Source organism: Pelophylax lessonae (assembly GCF_965119305.1).
Source record: "Pelophylax lessonae genome assembly, chromosome: 4".
Classification (NCBI taxonomy): Eukaryota; Metazoa; Chordata; class Amphibia; order Anura; family Ranidae; genus Pelophylax; species Pelophylax lessonae.
This window is the reverse complement of record NC_138771.1, coordinates 508,574,170-508,593,781: the sequence shown is the minus strand read 5'-3', so window position 1 is coordinate 508,593,781 and position 19,612 is coordinate 508,574,170. Positions and strand designations below refer to the sequence as shown.

General features: G+C 43.1%; 1 protein-coding gene across 1 annotated transcript in view; it reads left to right on the top strand.

Annotated features, from left to right (window-relative positions):
* Window positions 1-19,612, top strand: part of LOC309552736 (aldo-keto reductase family 1 member C15-like) — a 113,913-nt gene that overhangs the window by 30,764 nt on the left and 63,537 nt on the right. Inside the window, exons 7-8 of the mRNA XM_082253657.1 lie at window positions 834-916; window positions 7,300-7,335. Coding sequence (XP_082109783.1) covers window positions 834-916; window positions 7,300-7,335 — 119 coding nt within the window. The remainder of the gene's footprint in view (window positions 1-833; window positions 917-7,299; window positions 7,336-19,612) is intronic.

The window sequence follows — 19,612 nt, the reverse complement described above, 5'->3', positions numbered from 1 at the left end:
CCAGTACATCTTGAAATGTGAAAGAGACTTCACACAGTGCATATTGTACAAACTCTATACTGAAAATGCTATTGGTGGGAACCCAGGTCCCTAACACCACTAAGCATACTAACCATATAGCGGCAGTGCCATCTTGGTTTGTGTGCTGTAAGGCTTATGCAGATGTAGCTGGTCTCTTCTCTCCAAAGAAGGGGGACTGGCTCTAAACTGCCCTGTGAGATATTGGTGTAACTTTATGGGCAATAATAGATACTACCTTCTGTAAGGGGAATAGGTTCAACTGGTATTGACTGCAGAAAAACAATCAATGAGACAGAGACACCCAGGAAGTTTCCAATGCAGGTTTGTCCTGCACTTTTATTCAGAAAGGTAGCAAACTAACACAGTTCAATCCAGGAGGGCTTTGTACAACTTAATGAGGTCTGGCTACCAGGTAGGATGTGGATCTTAAAATGGAGGCTTTTTGCCACCCAAAGCTCTACACAACCTCTGCACTCCAGGGCGCAGACTAAAATATATGCGTTGTATTAAGATCTTATTAGGATCTGACCCTAGAGCCCAAATAGACAATTGGTTGTGCTGCAGTGCACGTGTGCTAACAGGGAACATGCTGATAGGGAGAAAAAGTGGAGTGATAGAAAGATGAGCTCATCAGTCTTCTCCTTCCGCTGTCCAGTCACAGAAGAGAGAGAGGGAACAGACCTGTAAGTGTTAAAAAGCATGTCTCATACCCTGCCAGATAGGACTATGTAAATATCAGAACTGGCTTCAACCCTATGTACACTGTTTCCGCTTAACATATCTTATTTGTTATTCTACTTGTTTTCTTGCAGCTCTTTGACTTTCAGCTGAGTGCTGAAGACATGCAAAGGTTGGATGGCATTAACAAAAACATGCGATACTTCAGCATTGATAGGTATGTAGAAGCCTTGTCTGCTTTATGTGGAATTTGTAGAATTCTAGGATAGGATTTACTTTTCTTTTTTTTTTTTAAGTGTTTGAGACCCTGTTCCCTTATAGCAGATTAAACAGCACAGTGCTTGTGCTGTCTAATCTGCCCCTCTCTAAGCTGTAAAAAACTTGTCTGATCCTGCCACTTCCTGTGTCCCCCTCTGTGTCCTGACCACCATAATCATTGCTGCTGAGCCCTAATCACCGTGGTCAGCCTGCCTGCATCAGTCACCTGCAGCTATCCTCTGCCTCCCTCCTTGTCTGTCAGCTTCGTGTCTGTGTCTCTATATCTGCCCCCCCCCCCCTTCTGCCGCTACTAGTAGAGAATAAAATATTACCAGTTGTCACTGCCAGTCCACTCAATTATATCTATCCAGTGCTTGTCATTTAAAAAAAACACATGCTGTAGTTAACAATTGTTTAAGTCTGAGGGGATACAACTATTTTTGATGCAAATTTCAGCAGAATAGCGGCCGGAGGGGCGGGCACAAGATTGGCTCTCATACTGACAGGCAGGGAGGGGGAGAGAGGAGAGGCTCATAGCAGAGAGCGAAGTGACAGAGGCATGTAAACTGACCACGGTAATCAGGGCTCAGCAGCCATGGTTACAGTGGTCAGCTCAGACAGGGGGACACAGGAACTGGCAGGATCAACCAGGTATATTACACATTAGGAAGCACTGTGCTATAGATAATGCCTTAAAGGGACAGGATCTCTTTTTTTTTTTTTTTAGGTTTACAACCACTTTAAGCATATCAGGTGATGTGTATTTGTGTAATGAGAGAGGTTGTGGCCGAAGGAGATCAAAACCCTATATCAAGGTGTGCATAATTAGTCGGCGGCTCAGGGAAAATGGGTAAAAAAGAGACTTAACCAGTGGCGGCCCGTGCATAGCGGGCGCCAGGGCGCCGCCCCCCTACCCCTAAAAAAAAAGAAAAAAAAAATGACAGCGAACAAATAAAGTTTTTAAAAAAAAAAATTGGGTTCGCCGGCCTTTGTAATGGAAGTGGTGGCTGGGGGGGGGGGTGGGGTTACGTCCCAGAAGAGGCGCCGATCGGCAGCCTTCTGGGGGCGTAACCCGATCGCAAGTCCTTGCGATTGGACACCCCCACTTTCGGATATCCTGGCTGTGATTGGTCCAGTCTCCAGCCTGGACCAATCATCATCCAGGACATCCGATCCCTGACGTCACAATGGGGGCGGTGCCGGTGCGTGAGTCAGTCACTCACCGTCACCGCCGCTCGGAGGACGAGGGAGAAGCCGCTCTCCTTCCCGCCGCCGCCGCCGCCACAGAGAGGACGGACTGGATCGAGGAGGGAAGAACCCGCCGCCGCCGCCGCCAGGTAAGTGCATTAAATTGAAGGGAGCACGCACGCTGCACTCTGCATTGATTGGGGGACAATGCTATGGGCACTCTGCATTTATTGGGGGACAATGCTGTGGGCACTCTGCATTTATTGGGGTACATTGCTGTGGCACTCTGCATTTATTGGGGTACATTGCTGTGGCACTCTGCATTTATTGGGGTACAATGCTGTGGGCACTCTGCATTGATTGGGGGACAATGCTGTGGGCACTCTGCATTTATTGGGGGACAATGCTGTGGGCACTCTGCATTTATTGGGGTACAATGCTGTGGCACTCTGCATTTATTGGGGTACAATGCTGTGGCTCTCTGCAATCATTGGGGTACAATGCTGTGGCACTCTGCAATCATTGGGGTACAATTCTGTGGCACTCTGCAATCATTGGGGTACAATTCTGTGGCGCTCTGCATTTATTGGGGTACAATGCTGAGGCGCTCTGTATTTATTGGGGTACAATGCTGTGGCGCTCTGCAATCATTGGGGTACAATTCTGTGGCACTCTGTAATCATTGGGGTACAATGCTATGGGCACTCTGCATTTATTGGGGGACAATGCTGTGGGCACTCTGCATTTATTGGGGTACATTGCTGTGGCACTCTGCATTTATTGGGGTACATTGCTGTGGCACTCTGCATTTATTGGGGTACAATGCTGTGGGCACTCTGCATTGATTGGGGGACAATGCTGTGGGCACTCTGCATTTATTGGGGGACAATGCTGTGGGCACTCTGCATTTATTGGGGTACAATGCTGTGGCACTCTGCATTTATTGGGGTACAATGCTGTGGCTCTCTGCAATCATTGGGGTACAATGCTGTGGCACTCTGCAATCATTGGGGTACAATTCTGTGGCACTCTGCAATCATTGGGGTACAATTCTGTGGCGCTCTGCATTCATTGGGGTACAATGCTGAGGCGCTCTGTATTTATTGGGGTACAATGCTGTGGCGCTCTGCAATCATTGGGGTACAATTCTGTGGCACTCTGTAATCATTGGGGTACAATGCTGTGGGCACTCTGCAATCATTGGGGTACAATGCTGTGGGCACTCTGCATTTATTGGGGTACAATGCTGTGGGCACTCTGCAATCATTGGGGTACAATGCTGTGGCACTCTGCAATCATTGGGGTACAATTCTGTGGCACTCTGCAATCATTGGGGTACAATGCTGTGGCACTCTGTAATCATTGGGGTACAATTCTGTGGCACTCTGCAATCATTGGGGTACAATGCTGTGGGCACTCTGCAATCATTGGGGTACAATGCTGTGGGCACTCTGCATTTATTGGGGTACAATGCTGTGGGCACTCTGCAATCATTGGGGTACAATTCTGTGGCACTCTGCAATCATTGGGGTACAATGCTGTGGCACTCTGCAATCATTGGGGGACAATGCTGTGGCACTCTGCAATCATTGGGGTACAATGCTGTGGGCACTCTGCAATCATTGGGGACAATGCTGTGGCACTCTGCAGTGATTGGGGACAATGCTGTGGCGCTCTGCAGTGATTGGGGACAATGCTGTGGCGCTCTGAATTGAAAGGGGCATGCACGCTGAACTCAAAGCATTGTGGGGGCACAGCACAGTGTTTATTGCATTGAAGGGGGCACAGCACAGTGTTTATTGCATTGAAGGGGGCACAGCACAGTGTTCATTGCATTGAAGGGGGCACAGCACAGTGTTCATTGCATTGAAGGGGGCACAGCAGTGTTCATTGCATTGAAGGGGGCACAGCACAGTGTTCATTGCATTGAAGGGGGCACAGCACAGTGTTCATTGCATTGAAGGGGGCACAGCACAGTGTTCATTGTATTAAAGGGGGCACAGCTTCAAAGTCACGCAATTTTTTTACTGTGTTTTTTGGCGCGAAGCAATACCTATTACATTTTTCTTTTTGCGCCCCCCCAAAAATTTTGAGCACCAGCCGCCACTGGACTTAACTGACTATGAAAAGTCAAAAATTGCTAAATTGTCAGAGGGATGCAGCACTCTTGAACTTGCTAAGATATTGGGGCGTGATCACAGAACCATCAAAAGTTTTGCTGCAAATAGTCAACAGGGTTGCAAGAAAGGTGTTGAGAAAAAAAGTTAACTGCCAAAGATTTGAAAAGAATCCAACGTGAAGCTACTAGGAACCCATTATCTTCCAGTGCTGTCATATTCCAGAACTGCAACCTACCTGGAGTGCCCAGAAGTACAAGGTGTTCAGTGTTCAGAGACATATACAAGGTAAGGAAGGCTGAAACCTGACCACAACTGAACAAGACCCATAAGTTGAAACGTCAAGACTGGGCCAAGAAATATTTGAAGACAGATTTTTCAAAGATTTTATGGACAGATGAGATGAAAGTGACTCTTGACAGACCAGATGGATTTACCTGTGGCTGGATCAGTAACGGCACACAGCTCTACTTCAACTCAGATGCCAGCAAGGTGGAGGTGGTACTGGTATGTGCTGGTATTATTAAGGATGAGCTAGTTGGACCTTTTCGGGTTGAAGATGAACTCAAAATTAACTGCCAGTTTTTAGAAGATACTTTCTTCAAGCAGTAATGCAGGAAAAAGTCAGCATTTTTCAAGAATACCTTGATATCTATGCAGGACAATGCTCCATTGCATGCACCGAAGTACTCCACGGCATGGCTAGCCAGTAAAAGCCTAAATATGAAAGAATAATGACATGGCCTCCTTCCTCACCTGACCTAAACCATATTGAGAACTTGTGGGCCCTTCTTAAATGGGAGATTTACGGTAAAGGAAAACAGAACACCTCTTCGGACAGTGTCTGGGAGGCTGTGGTTGCTGCTGCACAAAAACTTGACTGCCAACAGATCAAGAAACTGACAGACTCCATGAATGGAAGGCTTATGACTGTTATTGAAAAGAAGGGTGGCTTATTGGTCCCCATTTTTTTTTTATTATTAAGAGCCCGTTCACACTGGGGCGACCTGGTCGATTGACAGGTCGCCGTGGGTCACCTGCCCATAGATTAGCACAGGACCCGTTCTAATAGGAGCGACACAAGTCGCTCTGACTTAGAAAAAGGGTCCTGAGCTTCTTTGGGGTGACCTGGAGCGACCTGCATTGATTTGAATGATATGAAGTCCGTGCATGCCGCTCCGAGGTCGCCCCAGCAAGTAGCGTCGCCCCTATGTGAACGGGGTCTAAATGTCAGAAATGTTTATTTGTAAATTTTGAGTTGTGCACTAATAGTTGTCCAATAATTGTGCACACAGAGATATTCTCCTAAGACAGTCAAAACATCACTTTTACTTTTCTAAATATTAAGGTTTGAGGTTTATTAACATTTTGGATTGACCAACAGCACTGTAGTTGTTCAATAATTAACCACTTCAGCCCCAGAAGGATTTTCCCCCTTAATGACCAGGCCATTTTTTGCGACTTGGCACTGCGTTACTTTAACGGAAAAATGCGCGGTTGTGCGACGCTGTACCCAAATAAAATTGATGTCCCTTTTTCCCAGAAATAGAGCTTTCTTTTGGTGGTATTTGATCACCTCTGCGATTTTTAGATTTTGCGCTATAAACAAAGAAAGAGCGACAATTTTGAAAAAAACGCCATATTTTTTACTTTCTGCTATAAAACATTCCACAATAAAAAAATATTATCATATATATATATATATATATATATATATAAGTTTAGGCCAATTTGTATTCTGCTATATTTTTCTGGTAAAAAAAATCCCAAAAAGCATATTTTAATTGGTTTGCGCAAAAGTTATAGCATTTACAAACTTGGGGATTCGATTTTTGGACTTTTTATTTATTTATTTTTTTTTATTAGTAATGCCGGCGATCTGCGATTTATATCTGACCCATTACTGACATTTTTGACACTTTTTGCGGACCAGTGACACTAATACAGTAATCAGTACTAAATAATATGCAGTTACTGTATAAATGACACTGGCAGGGAAGGGATTAATACTGGGGGTGATCAAAGGGTTAAATGTATGCCTGTGTGCTTACTCACTGTGTGTGTGTGTGGGGGGGTTAGGGGTGGTTCTGTGACAGGCACAGACAGATCGCAGTGATGATCTGTCCCTGCCTGTCTGAGAGAAGATCCGCCTGCTTTGTTTACATAAGCAGGCGGGTCTTCTCTCCGTTTCCTTGACGATTGTGGGAGGCGATCACCGCCTCTCCTCCCGTGGCCTGCCTCCTGCTGTGTTTAGGCTCCGCGCCGCCGAAACCACATGCACTCCAAAAGTGGGCGGGCGGTCGACAAGTGTTTAAATGAATCCTCAAAAATATAACTTGCCTAATAATTGTGCATGCAGTGTAGTTTGCATGTAAAAAAAAAACATACAGAAGGTTCTATTTAACTATGCTCCCCCCCCCCCCCCCCACACACACACACGGTTAACGCAGTGTGGCTACACCCACTGCTCACCACAAAGTCCTATGCACACTACATTATTGTTCCCTTTGGAGTGCCCAGAGGTGCAAAGTCTTTCAGAATTCCAGCAATGCCTTTTTACCACAACATCACTTTACAGTTCTGGTTCCACATAAAAAACAATTGGCAGATCCAGAGCTGTGTAGTGATGCTTAGGCAAACGTGGTGGCAGCTGGGAGTGGGATCCTAGCTGCTAAAGACATCTAGGCATGCACTGACATTGCTTAATAAACTGGGTGTGGTGGGGGAATGGTGCAAGTTTGGCATTTTTACCCTGGCCACTGAGTGACTTTGTTCCGGTATTGATTACATGTAACCAAACTGGCCCCCTTGTAAGTTTAAAAAACAGATAATGCCTGGAGCTCATTTTAAATTCTCAGAGTTATAAAAAGTTGATGGGCGATTCATCCACCAAAATAAAAAATAAAATCAGTTTCAGGTGGTGCTGTATACTTGAATAATAATGCAAATCAGTTCATCCTTTTTTTTAAGGTTTTCATAATGTTTTGCAGATAAGGACATCATTGATTAATATATCTCTTTCTCTCTTTTCATTTAGTTGGAAAGAATCTCCTAAATACCCCTATGATGATGAGTATTAAAGCACTGGGTTTTCCAGGCTGACACCACAATAGCCATAGCCCTCATCTGGCATTGGTTGGATGGGTCTGTCTTTCCAGTGCGAGACAATTATGACACAAAGTGCTGTGATGTCACACTGCGCAGACTGATGGTTATAGTAAGAACATTAATGAGAGAGTTGAATTGATTGTGTCATACATTTTAGCTTTTCGAATGTTAGGGTTTTTGTTTAAAAATAAAGCTTTTGCATGCCGGAGATTGTTAGTCTGAGTACCTATGTTCTGTGACAGTTTTATTACCAAAGTGTTTCATTGTGTGTTCCTTTGTATAACAAACCTATTGATTTATGGAGAAGAACAAAGGTTACAATGTGTTGTCTGTACATTACTGTCAACATCAGAAAAAGATTATGAGCGATCCTAGCACTGGAGTAGGAGAATATGTAGTGATGAAACACTTTGTCAAACGTTTGAATAGAGTGTGGATAGAATCCCTATCAGGTTGTCATTGCTCTCTGCAATATAGACAGAGATCCACCCTTTGTCCCACTTACCTTTGCCATTGGTGCTATTAGTGTATCAAGAATAGAGAGGAAATCCCCAATGGGGAGACCTGTTTCCCCCTCACATTTTAGAGGTTTCCTTTATTTCTTGTGTCTCTGGGACAGAAGTAGAAAGGAAACCTCCCAAACCTGACAGGAACAACAACAGAAAAAAAATTGCCAGAGTTCTAAATTTCATCCAAAACTTAAAAGAAAAAAAAGTTGTGGCTTTAGTCATACACCAAGTAAGGAGGTGATGGAATAGGGGGTCCTCAACTAGGACTTCAGATATTGCCAAGGGGATGCACATAATATTAAAAATATGCAATGCTACTGAAGGCTATCGAGACAGCAGACATTTTACAAGAGATGATCAGAGCCTGAGGAAGTGCTACATGATGGATTAGAGAGGCTAGAGACTTGGACACAATAACTACCATCTCATCAACATTCCCACTCCTGATGCAGTCCGATGGCCATACAAGTCCAAAGGACTAAATGCAGCCATCAGGCTGCAGACTAGACATCAGGGATCTAAGAGATCCCTCTGCATGGAGTTTCATGTATTCTTGTTCTGCTTGGGGTGTTCTCACTCCTTTTACAATCTCCACATTAGTAATAGTAGGAACACCTAATGGCTATAGCAAATGCGCAGACCCAGGAACTCAGCGCAGAACTATCACAGATTATATGAGGCAGAAAGAGAGAGAAATTGTTAGGTGTGGTAACATTCCTAGACCAATCAATTTTGGGTGGACTGATCTTTCAATACAGGGGCTCCTGGTCAAAGAATGGCGACTTGGTGATCGCTAGGGATTATGTAACTGTAGCACCCTTGTCCTAAACAGGGCTGCTAAAATGTTTTGCTGTGCTAGGTGGTAGCTAGCCTGGCTAATTTGTAGTCTTTGTGATCATTGGATTTCCTCCTAAACCTGGTTTAGCTGTGGTTTCTCCCTTTTGTCAATAGGTGGCACTGTTACCTTTGGCATTAGTGTTATGAATTACAGTGAGTCTAGGTTAAGGATATGTATACTTTTCTCAGCCAAACATACTGGTCGCCGAGCATGCTGGGAGAAGGTATTTATTTGGAGGAAGTCAGGTGGTCTTTGTCCTTTCCAGCTAGACTACGGTTTGGGTGGGTGTGTGAGGAACAGCTGCTGATGGGTAGGCCTGAAGCCTAGCCATGTGCTCAGGGCTCTGCAAGGGAGAGCCAGCTCCCTACCTGGAAGCATGAAGGAAAGGATGGAGACCTGAGATGAAGTACCAGAGGTTACTCTTGCATGGACCGGGGATCCATGGAGAGCCTGGGCGTCAAGATGGAATCATCCAGAGAGTTCCTGCACCTTCTGTGAATTGAATATTGTTGCTATAGGAGATAGCTTATGCTACAAAGTACAGATTGCTGGTTCCAGCTTAAAGGCTCTTTTCCTCTACTGCTGTCTACCTTTTCTACATTTTTGTCTAAAGAGTCTGCCGATCTGCAAGTCTGCTGCTGTTTTTGACTAAGGGTGTCCTGTGCCCTACCCCTCTCTCCCACATTTTTCCTGTTGTGAGAAATAAACTTCTCTTTTTTCAAGCATAAAAGTGACTGGCGCACATCTTTCTACCTTGTGCACTACCCACCATGCCTAGTAACCTGTACCCTGAGGAGGAATGTCAGCCCTCCCTGTTTCTGAAGATTGCCACCAGGCCTCTGGAGGTTGAGGGTAGGGGGGCGCTACATACATTTTGGAGAATTGTATATTTTGGGTTTACTGGATAAAAGTGACCCTGTCATTCTATCAGAAGAGTGGCACCTGAAGTTTCCTGTCAGAGACTCATGTCTCCAACCATCTGGTCCCTGTCTCTTACTTCTCCTCCTTTCAGGAATTGCTGCCTCTGTCAGTCCCTTTGGTATTCGACACTTCAGGGAGTGTCGGATGCCTGTTTGCACTGTGCTTCTCTCCTCTGTCACTACAGCAATAATACAGAGATTAGAGGAAGGGGTCATAGTTTGGTGGGAAACACAGGCATCCAAACTTTCCACAAGTGTTAAACGGCGAAGAGACTGACGGACTGCAGCACTGGAGACACGGGTCATCACTTTTGCCTGTTGTGAGATCATGCGTATAATAACATTAAGAGAACAATAATTTTTGAGACGACGCTGAGCAAAGCACACAATTCAACCATAATGGTAATTGTGTCGCTCTTGTAAAATAATAAAAAATACTATGTGAGAGAAATAAACTAGCTGAAGAACAGTGAATCTGCCCCATTACAGGTTTCCTTAAACCCTCTCTTTTTTTCCTATTTTATCTGCAGAAGTCTTTCAAACCCTTGGATGACCAGAGGTCATGGAAGCCTAGATGCCAGACAAAATAGAGCAGCTTTAGAATATGTTGGCTAACCTGTTCATAATGCTATGATTAATTTCTGTACAGGCCTCTCTGAAGAACAGTATATATTGATCTTCTGCAGCTGTCCCTGATTAGATCATGCACAAGAAGGTGCACTGGATTATAGACAAGAAAACAAAAAAGAGACAGGGAAGCGCATGATTGTTAAACACTTTAATAATATTATTTAATAATAAAGTGTTTAACTGCGCCAGATCATGCACTTTCCTGTCTTTTTTCTTTTAGGCCTCTCTAAAGGGATGGGTTAAATCGCCTAAAGGCAGATAGAGTGGGCAATAGTTTGATCTATGGGGTTACAGAGAATGGGAGAAGCAAAGAGAATGGTTTGTTTGGTATGTAAATGGGATTAGAAGCCATGGGAGGCTTGACCCAGGGAGAAGTGTGGATGAGAATAGAATAGAAGAGGTCAGAGACACTGAGGAAAAGAAGAAAAGGAGAGTAGGAGGTAAAATTGTAAGTAAGATTGACGGTACGGTGAGATAGGTTAGAAAAGAACCAGCAGAAAGTAGAGTCACAGAGGTCAAGGGAATTTTTTAATTTTTTTTTTCCAGAGGGTTGGTCAACATCATCAAAGGCAGCAGAAAGCTCTACCAATATATTATATAGTTTGATATGGATATACTGTATAAAAAATGTATTTATTACACTGTTTTAATAAATACTCTGCCTTTGCTTTAACAATTGACATAAATGTGAAAAAGCATTTTTGGTTGTGTTACTTATTCTTTTAATCAATCTTCAAACTCTTTTAATAGAATATGTTTTATACACTGTAACTTCAAAACACTGTACCTCTTTTTCTGTACAGAGTGAGTGCACAGAGAAAGAGGTATTGTGCCGTTTTAAAAAGTTTGTTATTAAACAAACATCTAGCGATCGCCATGATTGGCCATCATATTGATTACATATTTAAGACACTTGCTGGTTGTTTCTTGATTATTAGTGTGAGGTTAGTGGCAGTGCGGTCAGAATTAGGAGCACACACAGTTGAACGTGTCTAGATCACACCTAGTTCACAGCTGCAATGTAGTCTAATATTTCCAGGGCATAAATAATTGTGTCTTATAATTTTAATATGCAGATTTTGGTCATCAATTGTTGTTTAAACAAAACCTATCCTGAGAGAAGTACAAGCATTGCCACTGATGATTTCCATCTGAAATTGCTAAATCAATAGAGGTGCAACACTGCTCAAAGGGAATGAACAACAATCACACTAGCAGCGCTTGCATAACCTTATAGGTGAAAACTATAAGCAAAGTCCAAATGACTGGAAGTGTAAGATGGTGTGAATGACATGCACACTTAAAGTGACTGCATCAATGCACAATAAAGTTATTTTCTTTGATGCATCCAGATGTATCCAATTCTTCACCACGGTGCAATATCAAAATTAACCGAACCACCTTCACCACACCAGAGTGACTCCCTCGTGGTAATGGACACTCACCAGAACATGGAATAAATGAAGCCTTTCTATAACATATGGGTTTTCCACACCAAAGGGAATATATTCAGTTGGTCAATATGGAATCCTCCAATGTCCAGCAGACTAATAGCCTCCTAAGCCCATAAGCTCTATTAGATCAGTGATAGCATGTAAAGCAGAAAAAGGGACCCATAGCGTAATACAGTACAAGCCAAGGTTTATTAAACATAAAAATTCCCTTCCCCGCTAACAATGCACTCACATTAGCAAAATCCAAAAACAGCATGTAATATTGCAAAGGAAAAACCTGTGTCCTGAACCGTGACTCCCGAGTGTGTGCCCTCGCCGCTAGGTACCATCGCTGTCCCCGCGATGATCTGATTCGGTACAGATATAAATGATTGGCCTGGATCTGGTGATGGGTTCTGACCTCCTGTGCATGTGTAATGTTAACACAGGCACAGGAAATGATGCAATCTCCTCTCCTCTACACTGACACCAGGACACATAGGCACCTTTTTAACCCCCTGATCACCCCCCAGTTAACCCTTTCACTCCCTTTTACAGTGTCACTATATACAGTATACAGATAATTTTCTGATCACTGTATTAGTGTCAATGGTGATGCCAGTTAGTGTTAGCGGCAGTTAGTGGTAGTTAGTGTCTGTCCCAGATAGGTTTAGAGTACCCACAATATATCCCCTAATAAAGATTTAACCCCCTGATCACCCCCAGATAACCCCTTCACTGCCCTGTCACAGTGTCACAATGATAGTGTACAGATCTTTTTTCTGATCACTGTATTATTGTCACTGGTGACGTCAGTTAGAGTTGACGTTAGCATCAATCCAGGATAGCATCTGATTGCCCGCCACATATTTAGTAATACATTTTAACCATTTGATTGTCAGTGACACACACACACTTAACGCCTCCATTACTAGTATAAGTGTCTGAACTGATCAATATTTTTGACCATATCAGAACTATACTTGTGTACCCAATAGTATTGTACAGTATAGTGTTCTCAAAACACAGCGTTAGCAGGATCAGCCCTGACATCTGCCAGCACCTGCGTTTAGCCCCTCTGCCCAGCCCCCAAGAAGTGCAGGATCAGCAGATCACTGTCACTTCCGATACACAGCACGCAAAACCGCAGCGTTAGCAGAGTCCGGCCTGATCTCTGCTAGCACTAGAAGTTAAACTTTTTGGTAGCGGTTCAAACAGTCCTTGACAGCCAGGTGCTTTCTTTTTACCTGTGAGTCACACTAGGTACCTATAAATTTACTGGCCAAAATGTCCAAACAGGGATACACTAGTAAAGAAATCTACACAATACTGAACATGACAGATGAGAGTGATGGGGAAGTCTCACTGTCAGAATCAGGCTCAGTATTCAAACCTTTAGAGAGCAGCGGAACCCAGATAGCTCTGACGATGGAGTAGTGGTCCCTGCTAAGGTAATGCGTGCCCGACCCCGTTCTTCTGTTGCCGAGGAGCAACAATCGAATGGTTCTCGTATACAGCAGAGTGTCAGTACTAGTTCCGCTCAAACTTAGTGACTTAGTACATCCTGGTCATAGACAAACCAGCACTGCAGTAACACTTGGTGATGTGACAAGTCCCATAAGCGCAGTTCAAGCTGGCATAGTTGCCAACATTTGAAAAAAAATTCCAGAAACACTTTGCAGCACAGCTATCAATTACTTACCACACCCACTTCCCTGAAGCTCCACCCACTCTACATAAATAATCTCCGCCTACTTTTCAGATTATAGGGGTCTACTCAATAAAGAGAGAATTACAGGAAATTGAAAAAGGAATTTCAAATTTAAGGCCAAAGTAGCAGAGTTGGAATAATTCTCCCATTCAGCTGCACTACTTCTGCCTCAAGTTTAAAATTCTCATCACAATTCCCTGCAATTCTAAAGTGTTAAATGTGCTCAGGTATGACCATGCAAACAATGTAATATGTAAATATAAATAAAGTGCAAGGTGTAAATAAGTATGATAAAACCGAATCATACTATTTGGTATGATTAGGTTTTATTGGGCATTTACGGGCAGCCCGATTAATGGGCGCTTGCCGGGACAATGTCAATTACCCGGGACAGGCTCCTATTTACCGGGACAGTTAACAAGTATCAGCTGGTGCAGTGGCTAGCACAAGTAGTGGTTAATAAAAATGATTAATCAGCGCTAACCAATAAAAAAACGTTTGACCCCAATTATTTGCTAAATAGCCAGATAAGGGGACCGATGGCTGCCAACATAAAGTGCATCCACCTAACACCAGGATAATCCAAAAAATATGAGCGCCTAAGGATAAATACAATAAATACAAGCAAGGTGTAACAAATGATGAAAAGTATATCTGTGAATAAATAGATAGTGTAACAGGAAGTCAGCTAAATCTGGGAATGTAGTCACAGGAAGGAGATACATTTCCACCTGATTTAGAAAGTCCATTAATTAATTTAGGGTGTTGGCTACAGAGCTAGCCAGCAGGAAGTTGAAAGGCCTTCACCTGTTCAGAATGAGGGAGTTAAGGCTCTATAATTTGTTCAGAGAAAGTCCTATTGTTTGCTGCCTCCAGAAGCTGCATCCTGAAGCCATGTGGGCTGGGAGCAGGAGGACAGTCAGCGTGTGCCTCCCGACAGGATGTGTGGGCCTGGGAGAAGACCCCCCGGAGTGATGTGTGCCCGGGACGGTAACCAAGGGTGAATACGTCTCAAAGGTGAGAAGACGAACTGTTGATGTGAAAGAAACAAAAGGACTGTGTTGCCCTGTGAAGCTATTATAAAAGGACTATTGAGTGTCCGCTGTAGGACAAGGAAGTCTGCCCGACGGTAGGTTGGAGACAGACACTTAGGCAGGTTCCAGTTGTGAGAAGGTAGCCGCCCACAGAGGCAAGGATTTATTTTCTGTTTTATTTTATTTTGGATGTTTTGCTGCATACAGCCTGGTGAAGAAAACACCATTTAATAAACCACACTGTTTGTTTGCAAGCACTTGTCGGCTACCTCTCTGGGAAAACGCACCCCCCAAGGGGTCATCCACACCCGCCACCGAGCTAATCCCTCACAATAGATATAAATATGTATCACAATAAAGGTGCAAGTGCTCTAAAAATTATGTGGTAATAAAATGATCCAGGTGATAAAAAACTAATTACGTAAATATTGAAAATATTACAATAAAAAACTAGTGTCACAATAAGTGCTTGTGCAAATAAAAATAGATCTAATGGTCACACATAAGCATACACAAGTGGGAATTAAAATAGGTGCAAAAAGTCCATAAAAAGTGGGTAATTTTTTCTATGCTGTGCTGGTATCAAGTTACCAAGTGCTGGTGCTTCAATATCATAAAGTGACTTGGTGCATTAATAGTAATGCTGGCCGCTCACCTCCTGGTTTGGCTCACAAGTTATAATGAGCCAAACCTGCTTTTTGCACACACAGGTGCTAATAGGTACGTATAGGTTGCTTCCTCCTGTCCTCCCTCTGGATAAAGGTGCTTTAGGTAGGATAAAATTGGCCAGATCTGCAGTGTCACTGACACAGTGAATGGGATAGGGTTGTCACCTCCTCACACTCCTCTCTCCACCGTCACGATACGGTAAATGTATAAAATAAACACAGCGATCTAGTGCTCTCTGTAACGACTACTTTATTGGGGTAAAAAAACAGCAAAACACTCACATGGACTGGCACTCAGCCAGTGCGGGCATTGGTGCTACAGCGTGTGCAGGCTCCTCCCCCGTACGCGTTACGCCGAAACCACGACTTCTTCAGCAGGGGTAATGCTGACACACTGCCCACTGATACATATAGTCCTGTATTTATATACACACATACACCCATTCATAATTACGTATGAGCAACAAAAGGGTTAATTAACATCATTTAATGGAGTTTTTATTGTGCCTTTACATATAGGGTATGCCAACTATATGTATTAGGGAGTGATTTTAATCATTAGAACATTGTTTTATAAATCTTGTTGATTGCACAAATTTTAAATATTTATGTTAGGAATTATTCATATTTATGGTTTTATTAAGTGGAATTAATATTGAACAGAGCTTTTACCCGGTACATGGTGCAGTGCGACATCTCCAACTATCTCACTGTCCCGCATCGGCTCTTGCAAGAATTAGGTGTACATAAACAAGGGGGTTCCCGTGGCAACAAATTACATAGTCACCGCCCGCTGCGCATTGAAACAGTGGCGTGAATTCTCACTCTCATAAGCCGTCCCACATACTGACTAATCACATCCCCCTGAGGAAGACATGCAGTGCCTTGTGTCGACACGCGTAGGGGAGGGGCCACACGTCAGAGAGAGAGAGCGGCTGTGAGAGGATTACAGTCTCATTACGAGCGGTTAGTTGAAGATACTCGCCTGCACACCCAGGTCCATTCTATTGTTACCTGTCTTAGTGTGGTGCGCTGCAAGCACCCAACAAATGTAAGGTGCAATACAATTATTTTAAGTAAAGGTGTTTTTATTGTACAATACTCGCACTATGGAAAGCTTTCTTCCCTTCTATGTGAGTCACTATTAAGTGACATGGATCCATCGGGACCATTAAAGATGAAGGAATCCAGCCATCTCAGCATTCCTTGGGGAATACCTAAAGCTACAATTGACCGAGCTTAATTGCAAGGTCACACACCTAAAGGTGAGATACCCACCTGAAGGGGGGAATCACAGGAATTGTGGTGGCACAGTGGTTTTCCATTATTAGGAAATCTTCAGCACTGATTACTAGGATCGCCCCTATCACTTTAGGATCACAATTTTTCACTATTATATTACGGACACTACTAATTCAACTATAAAGACTTTTTTTATGACATGATTTAATTGCATGTGGAAGTGATCAATATATTTCAAAACTATATATTTTGAATGTGAGGAAACTTATATTAGCACTATAACAACACAATAAGATTATTATTTCTTTTTTGATTGTTTTATGCACAATTATTTTATTATATATATGTATTATGTTTCTTCTGTGATATCATCGTAGTCGCACATAAAGAATGTACGGATTTTATTATTCAACATACACACCAAATCTTGCACAATCCACTTATTTTCAGATAACAGTGTATGCATATTTTAAGAAATTAATATTTAATTAATTCATTAATTAATTCATTAATATCAGCAATTACTTGAGATTTGCGCAGCACATCACATTCTTAATTTATCACTAATCACACACTCACCTTAAGGGGAGTGACCAGTGCTAGCAGCATTTCTATTCATCTTATCCATAGTTAGCTCACAGAATACCTTAATATCATCAGACATTTCCCAGCCTGTCTGCAGGGAAAAATAGGTGGGAGGAGCATTTAGTCCTCTGCTGCTGTTCACATGTTCAAAAAAAAACAAAAAAAAACAGACGTTTGGAATACAGAGTATAAATAAATAAATAATATCAATAAACTGCCTGAAATTGGCATACAAATAACGTAATTTTTGTAAAATCTTACCTGTAAAATTCCTTTCTCTGAGTCCTCCGACAGTCGCCGCCTCCTCTAAGTCATCACTGTTGGGTATTGACTTCCCATCCACAGGAATAGCTAGGCATATAGCAAAAGGCATATGGCATTAGCATATACACACCCATGGGGGCTGTCCCATCTGGTCAATACCCCCCCTGCATCACCACTCCCAACTCAGTTTGGTAGCATAGCAGTAGGTAATAAGAACCCCAAAAGAGGGGTGGGGGCGGCAACTGTCGGAGGACTCAGAGAAAGGAAGTTTACAGGTAAGATTTTACAAAAATTCAGTTTTCTCTTACGTCCTCCGACAGTCGCCGCCTCCTCTAAGTCATCACTGTAGGATGTCCCAAAGCAGTATAGACATGAGGGGTGGGAGACGCAACCGTAGAAAAGACAATGCAGTACTCACATCAGAGAAAGGAATCTTACATGCACTGTAAGAGAACCAACTGGGCAACAGAAAAAAACAATGCTCAACAGGAGCAACAGCCCAGGAAAAGCAAATGCCAACAGCCAGGGACCCAGAAAAAGCTAGTAAAGTAAGAGAAAAAACTGACATTTAAAAAGAAAATCAAATAAAAGATTAGGAAGGCTGAGACCGAAGCCCCAGCACAAGGTAAGCCTGACTATTCCTGACGCTAGGCAGATTAAAACTGAGTTGGGTGTGGTGATGCAGGGGGGGTATTGACCAGATGTGACAGCCCCCATGGGTGTGTATATGCTAATGCCTTTTGTCTTTGGACTAAGTCTATATGCCTAGCTATTCCTGCGGATGGGAAGTCAATACCCAACAGTGATGACTTAGAGGAGGCGGCGACTGTCGGAGGACGTAAGAGAAATATATTTTAAATTATATCTTAATTATTGTTTGGCAATTACATGGTGTGGGCTGATTTCTGCCAATCACAGGCTGTGTTTTAGAATAAGAAGGAGGTGAAGACACAATTAATCGACATGTAATATCCTACCCCCCATTGTGTTTAGCTGATTAGTGGGCGTGGAGGGGGAGGGAGGGAGTGGGCTGTCATTTACCAATATACAGTATGTATATGCCCACATGTGTGACTCTATAGTCACATGGGCTGCTGTTATGTGATAGGGAGGAAATGCTCAGCATAGAAACTCGCTAAAAACTGAGCATATGCAGAGTTGCCACCACAGCTGAAAAATGCCTAGCTGAATTGGGGACATGGACAGAAGGTGGAGATGGAGAGCAGCAGGATCAACCGGGATTTTTGCAGAATACAGAAAACGAATCTCATAATGACTGAGTGAGTATGAACAGCATGTAATGCATTTCTTCATCGTTTTTTATGATGCGGGTTTAGTGACACTTTAATTGTCCTGGTAGTTTGGTAAGAGGCTTTTATATTGGTGATTGGTAGTGGCAGCACTTATTTTTCATTGGAGAGTGGAAGACATCTAGATGAAGGATTTTCTTGTGGTCTTTTTTGTACTATATTAGGTGGTATATGTGGTGGACCACCATAATGAACATTGCACATTTTTAAATTTTATTTATTGCACTTTTTATTGGCTTATGAGTTGTATCATTTATATGTATACTATATTATCAAAAGTATTGGGACGCCTGCCTTTACACGTACATGAACTTTATTGGCATCCCAGTCTTAGTCAATAGGGCTCCATATTGAGTTGGCCCACACTTTGCAGCTATAACAGCTTATACTCCTCTGGGAAGGCTGTCCACAAGGTTTAGGAGTATGTCTATGGGAATGTTTGACCATTCTTCCAGAAGCACATTTGTGAGGTCAGGCACTGATGTTGAACGAGAAGGGCTGGCTCGCAGTCTCCGCTCTAATTCATCCCAAAGGTGTTCTATCGGGTTGAGGTTAGGACTCTGTGCAGGCCAGCCAAGTTCCTCCACCCCAAACTCGCTCATCCATGTCTATATGGACCTTGCTTTGTGCACTGGCTTGCAGTCATGTTGGAGCAGGAAGGGGCCATCCCCAAACTGTTCCCACAAAGCTGGGAGCATGAAATTGTCCAAAATGTCTTGGTATGCTGACGCCTTAAGAGTTCTCCTAACTGGAACTAAGGGGACAAGCCCAACCCCTGAAAGACATCCCCACACGATAATCCCCCTTCCACCAAATGATTTGGACCAGTGCACAAAGCAAGGTAAAGACATGAATTTGGGGTGGAGTAACTTGACTGGTCCTGACCATAACCCGAAAGAACACATTTAGGATAAATTAGAGCGAAGACTGTTAGCCAGCACTTTTCATCTAACATCAGTACCTGACCTCACAAATGTGAGGTCATCCGTTGTCATTTGTTTTTTTATCCGTTGTCATCCTTTTTTCATCCGATCCGTTTTTTTAACAGATGAAAAATAGGGCTTTCCGCCGTTCAAAAAAATTGATGTTTACGGAAGC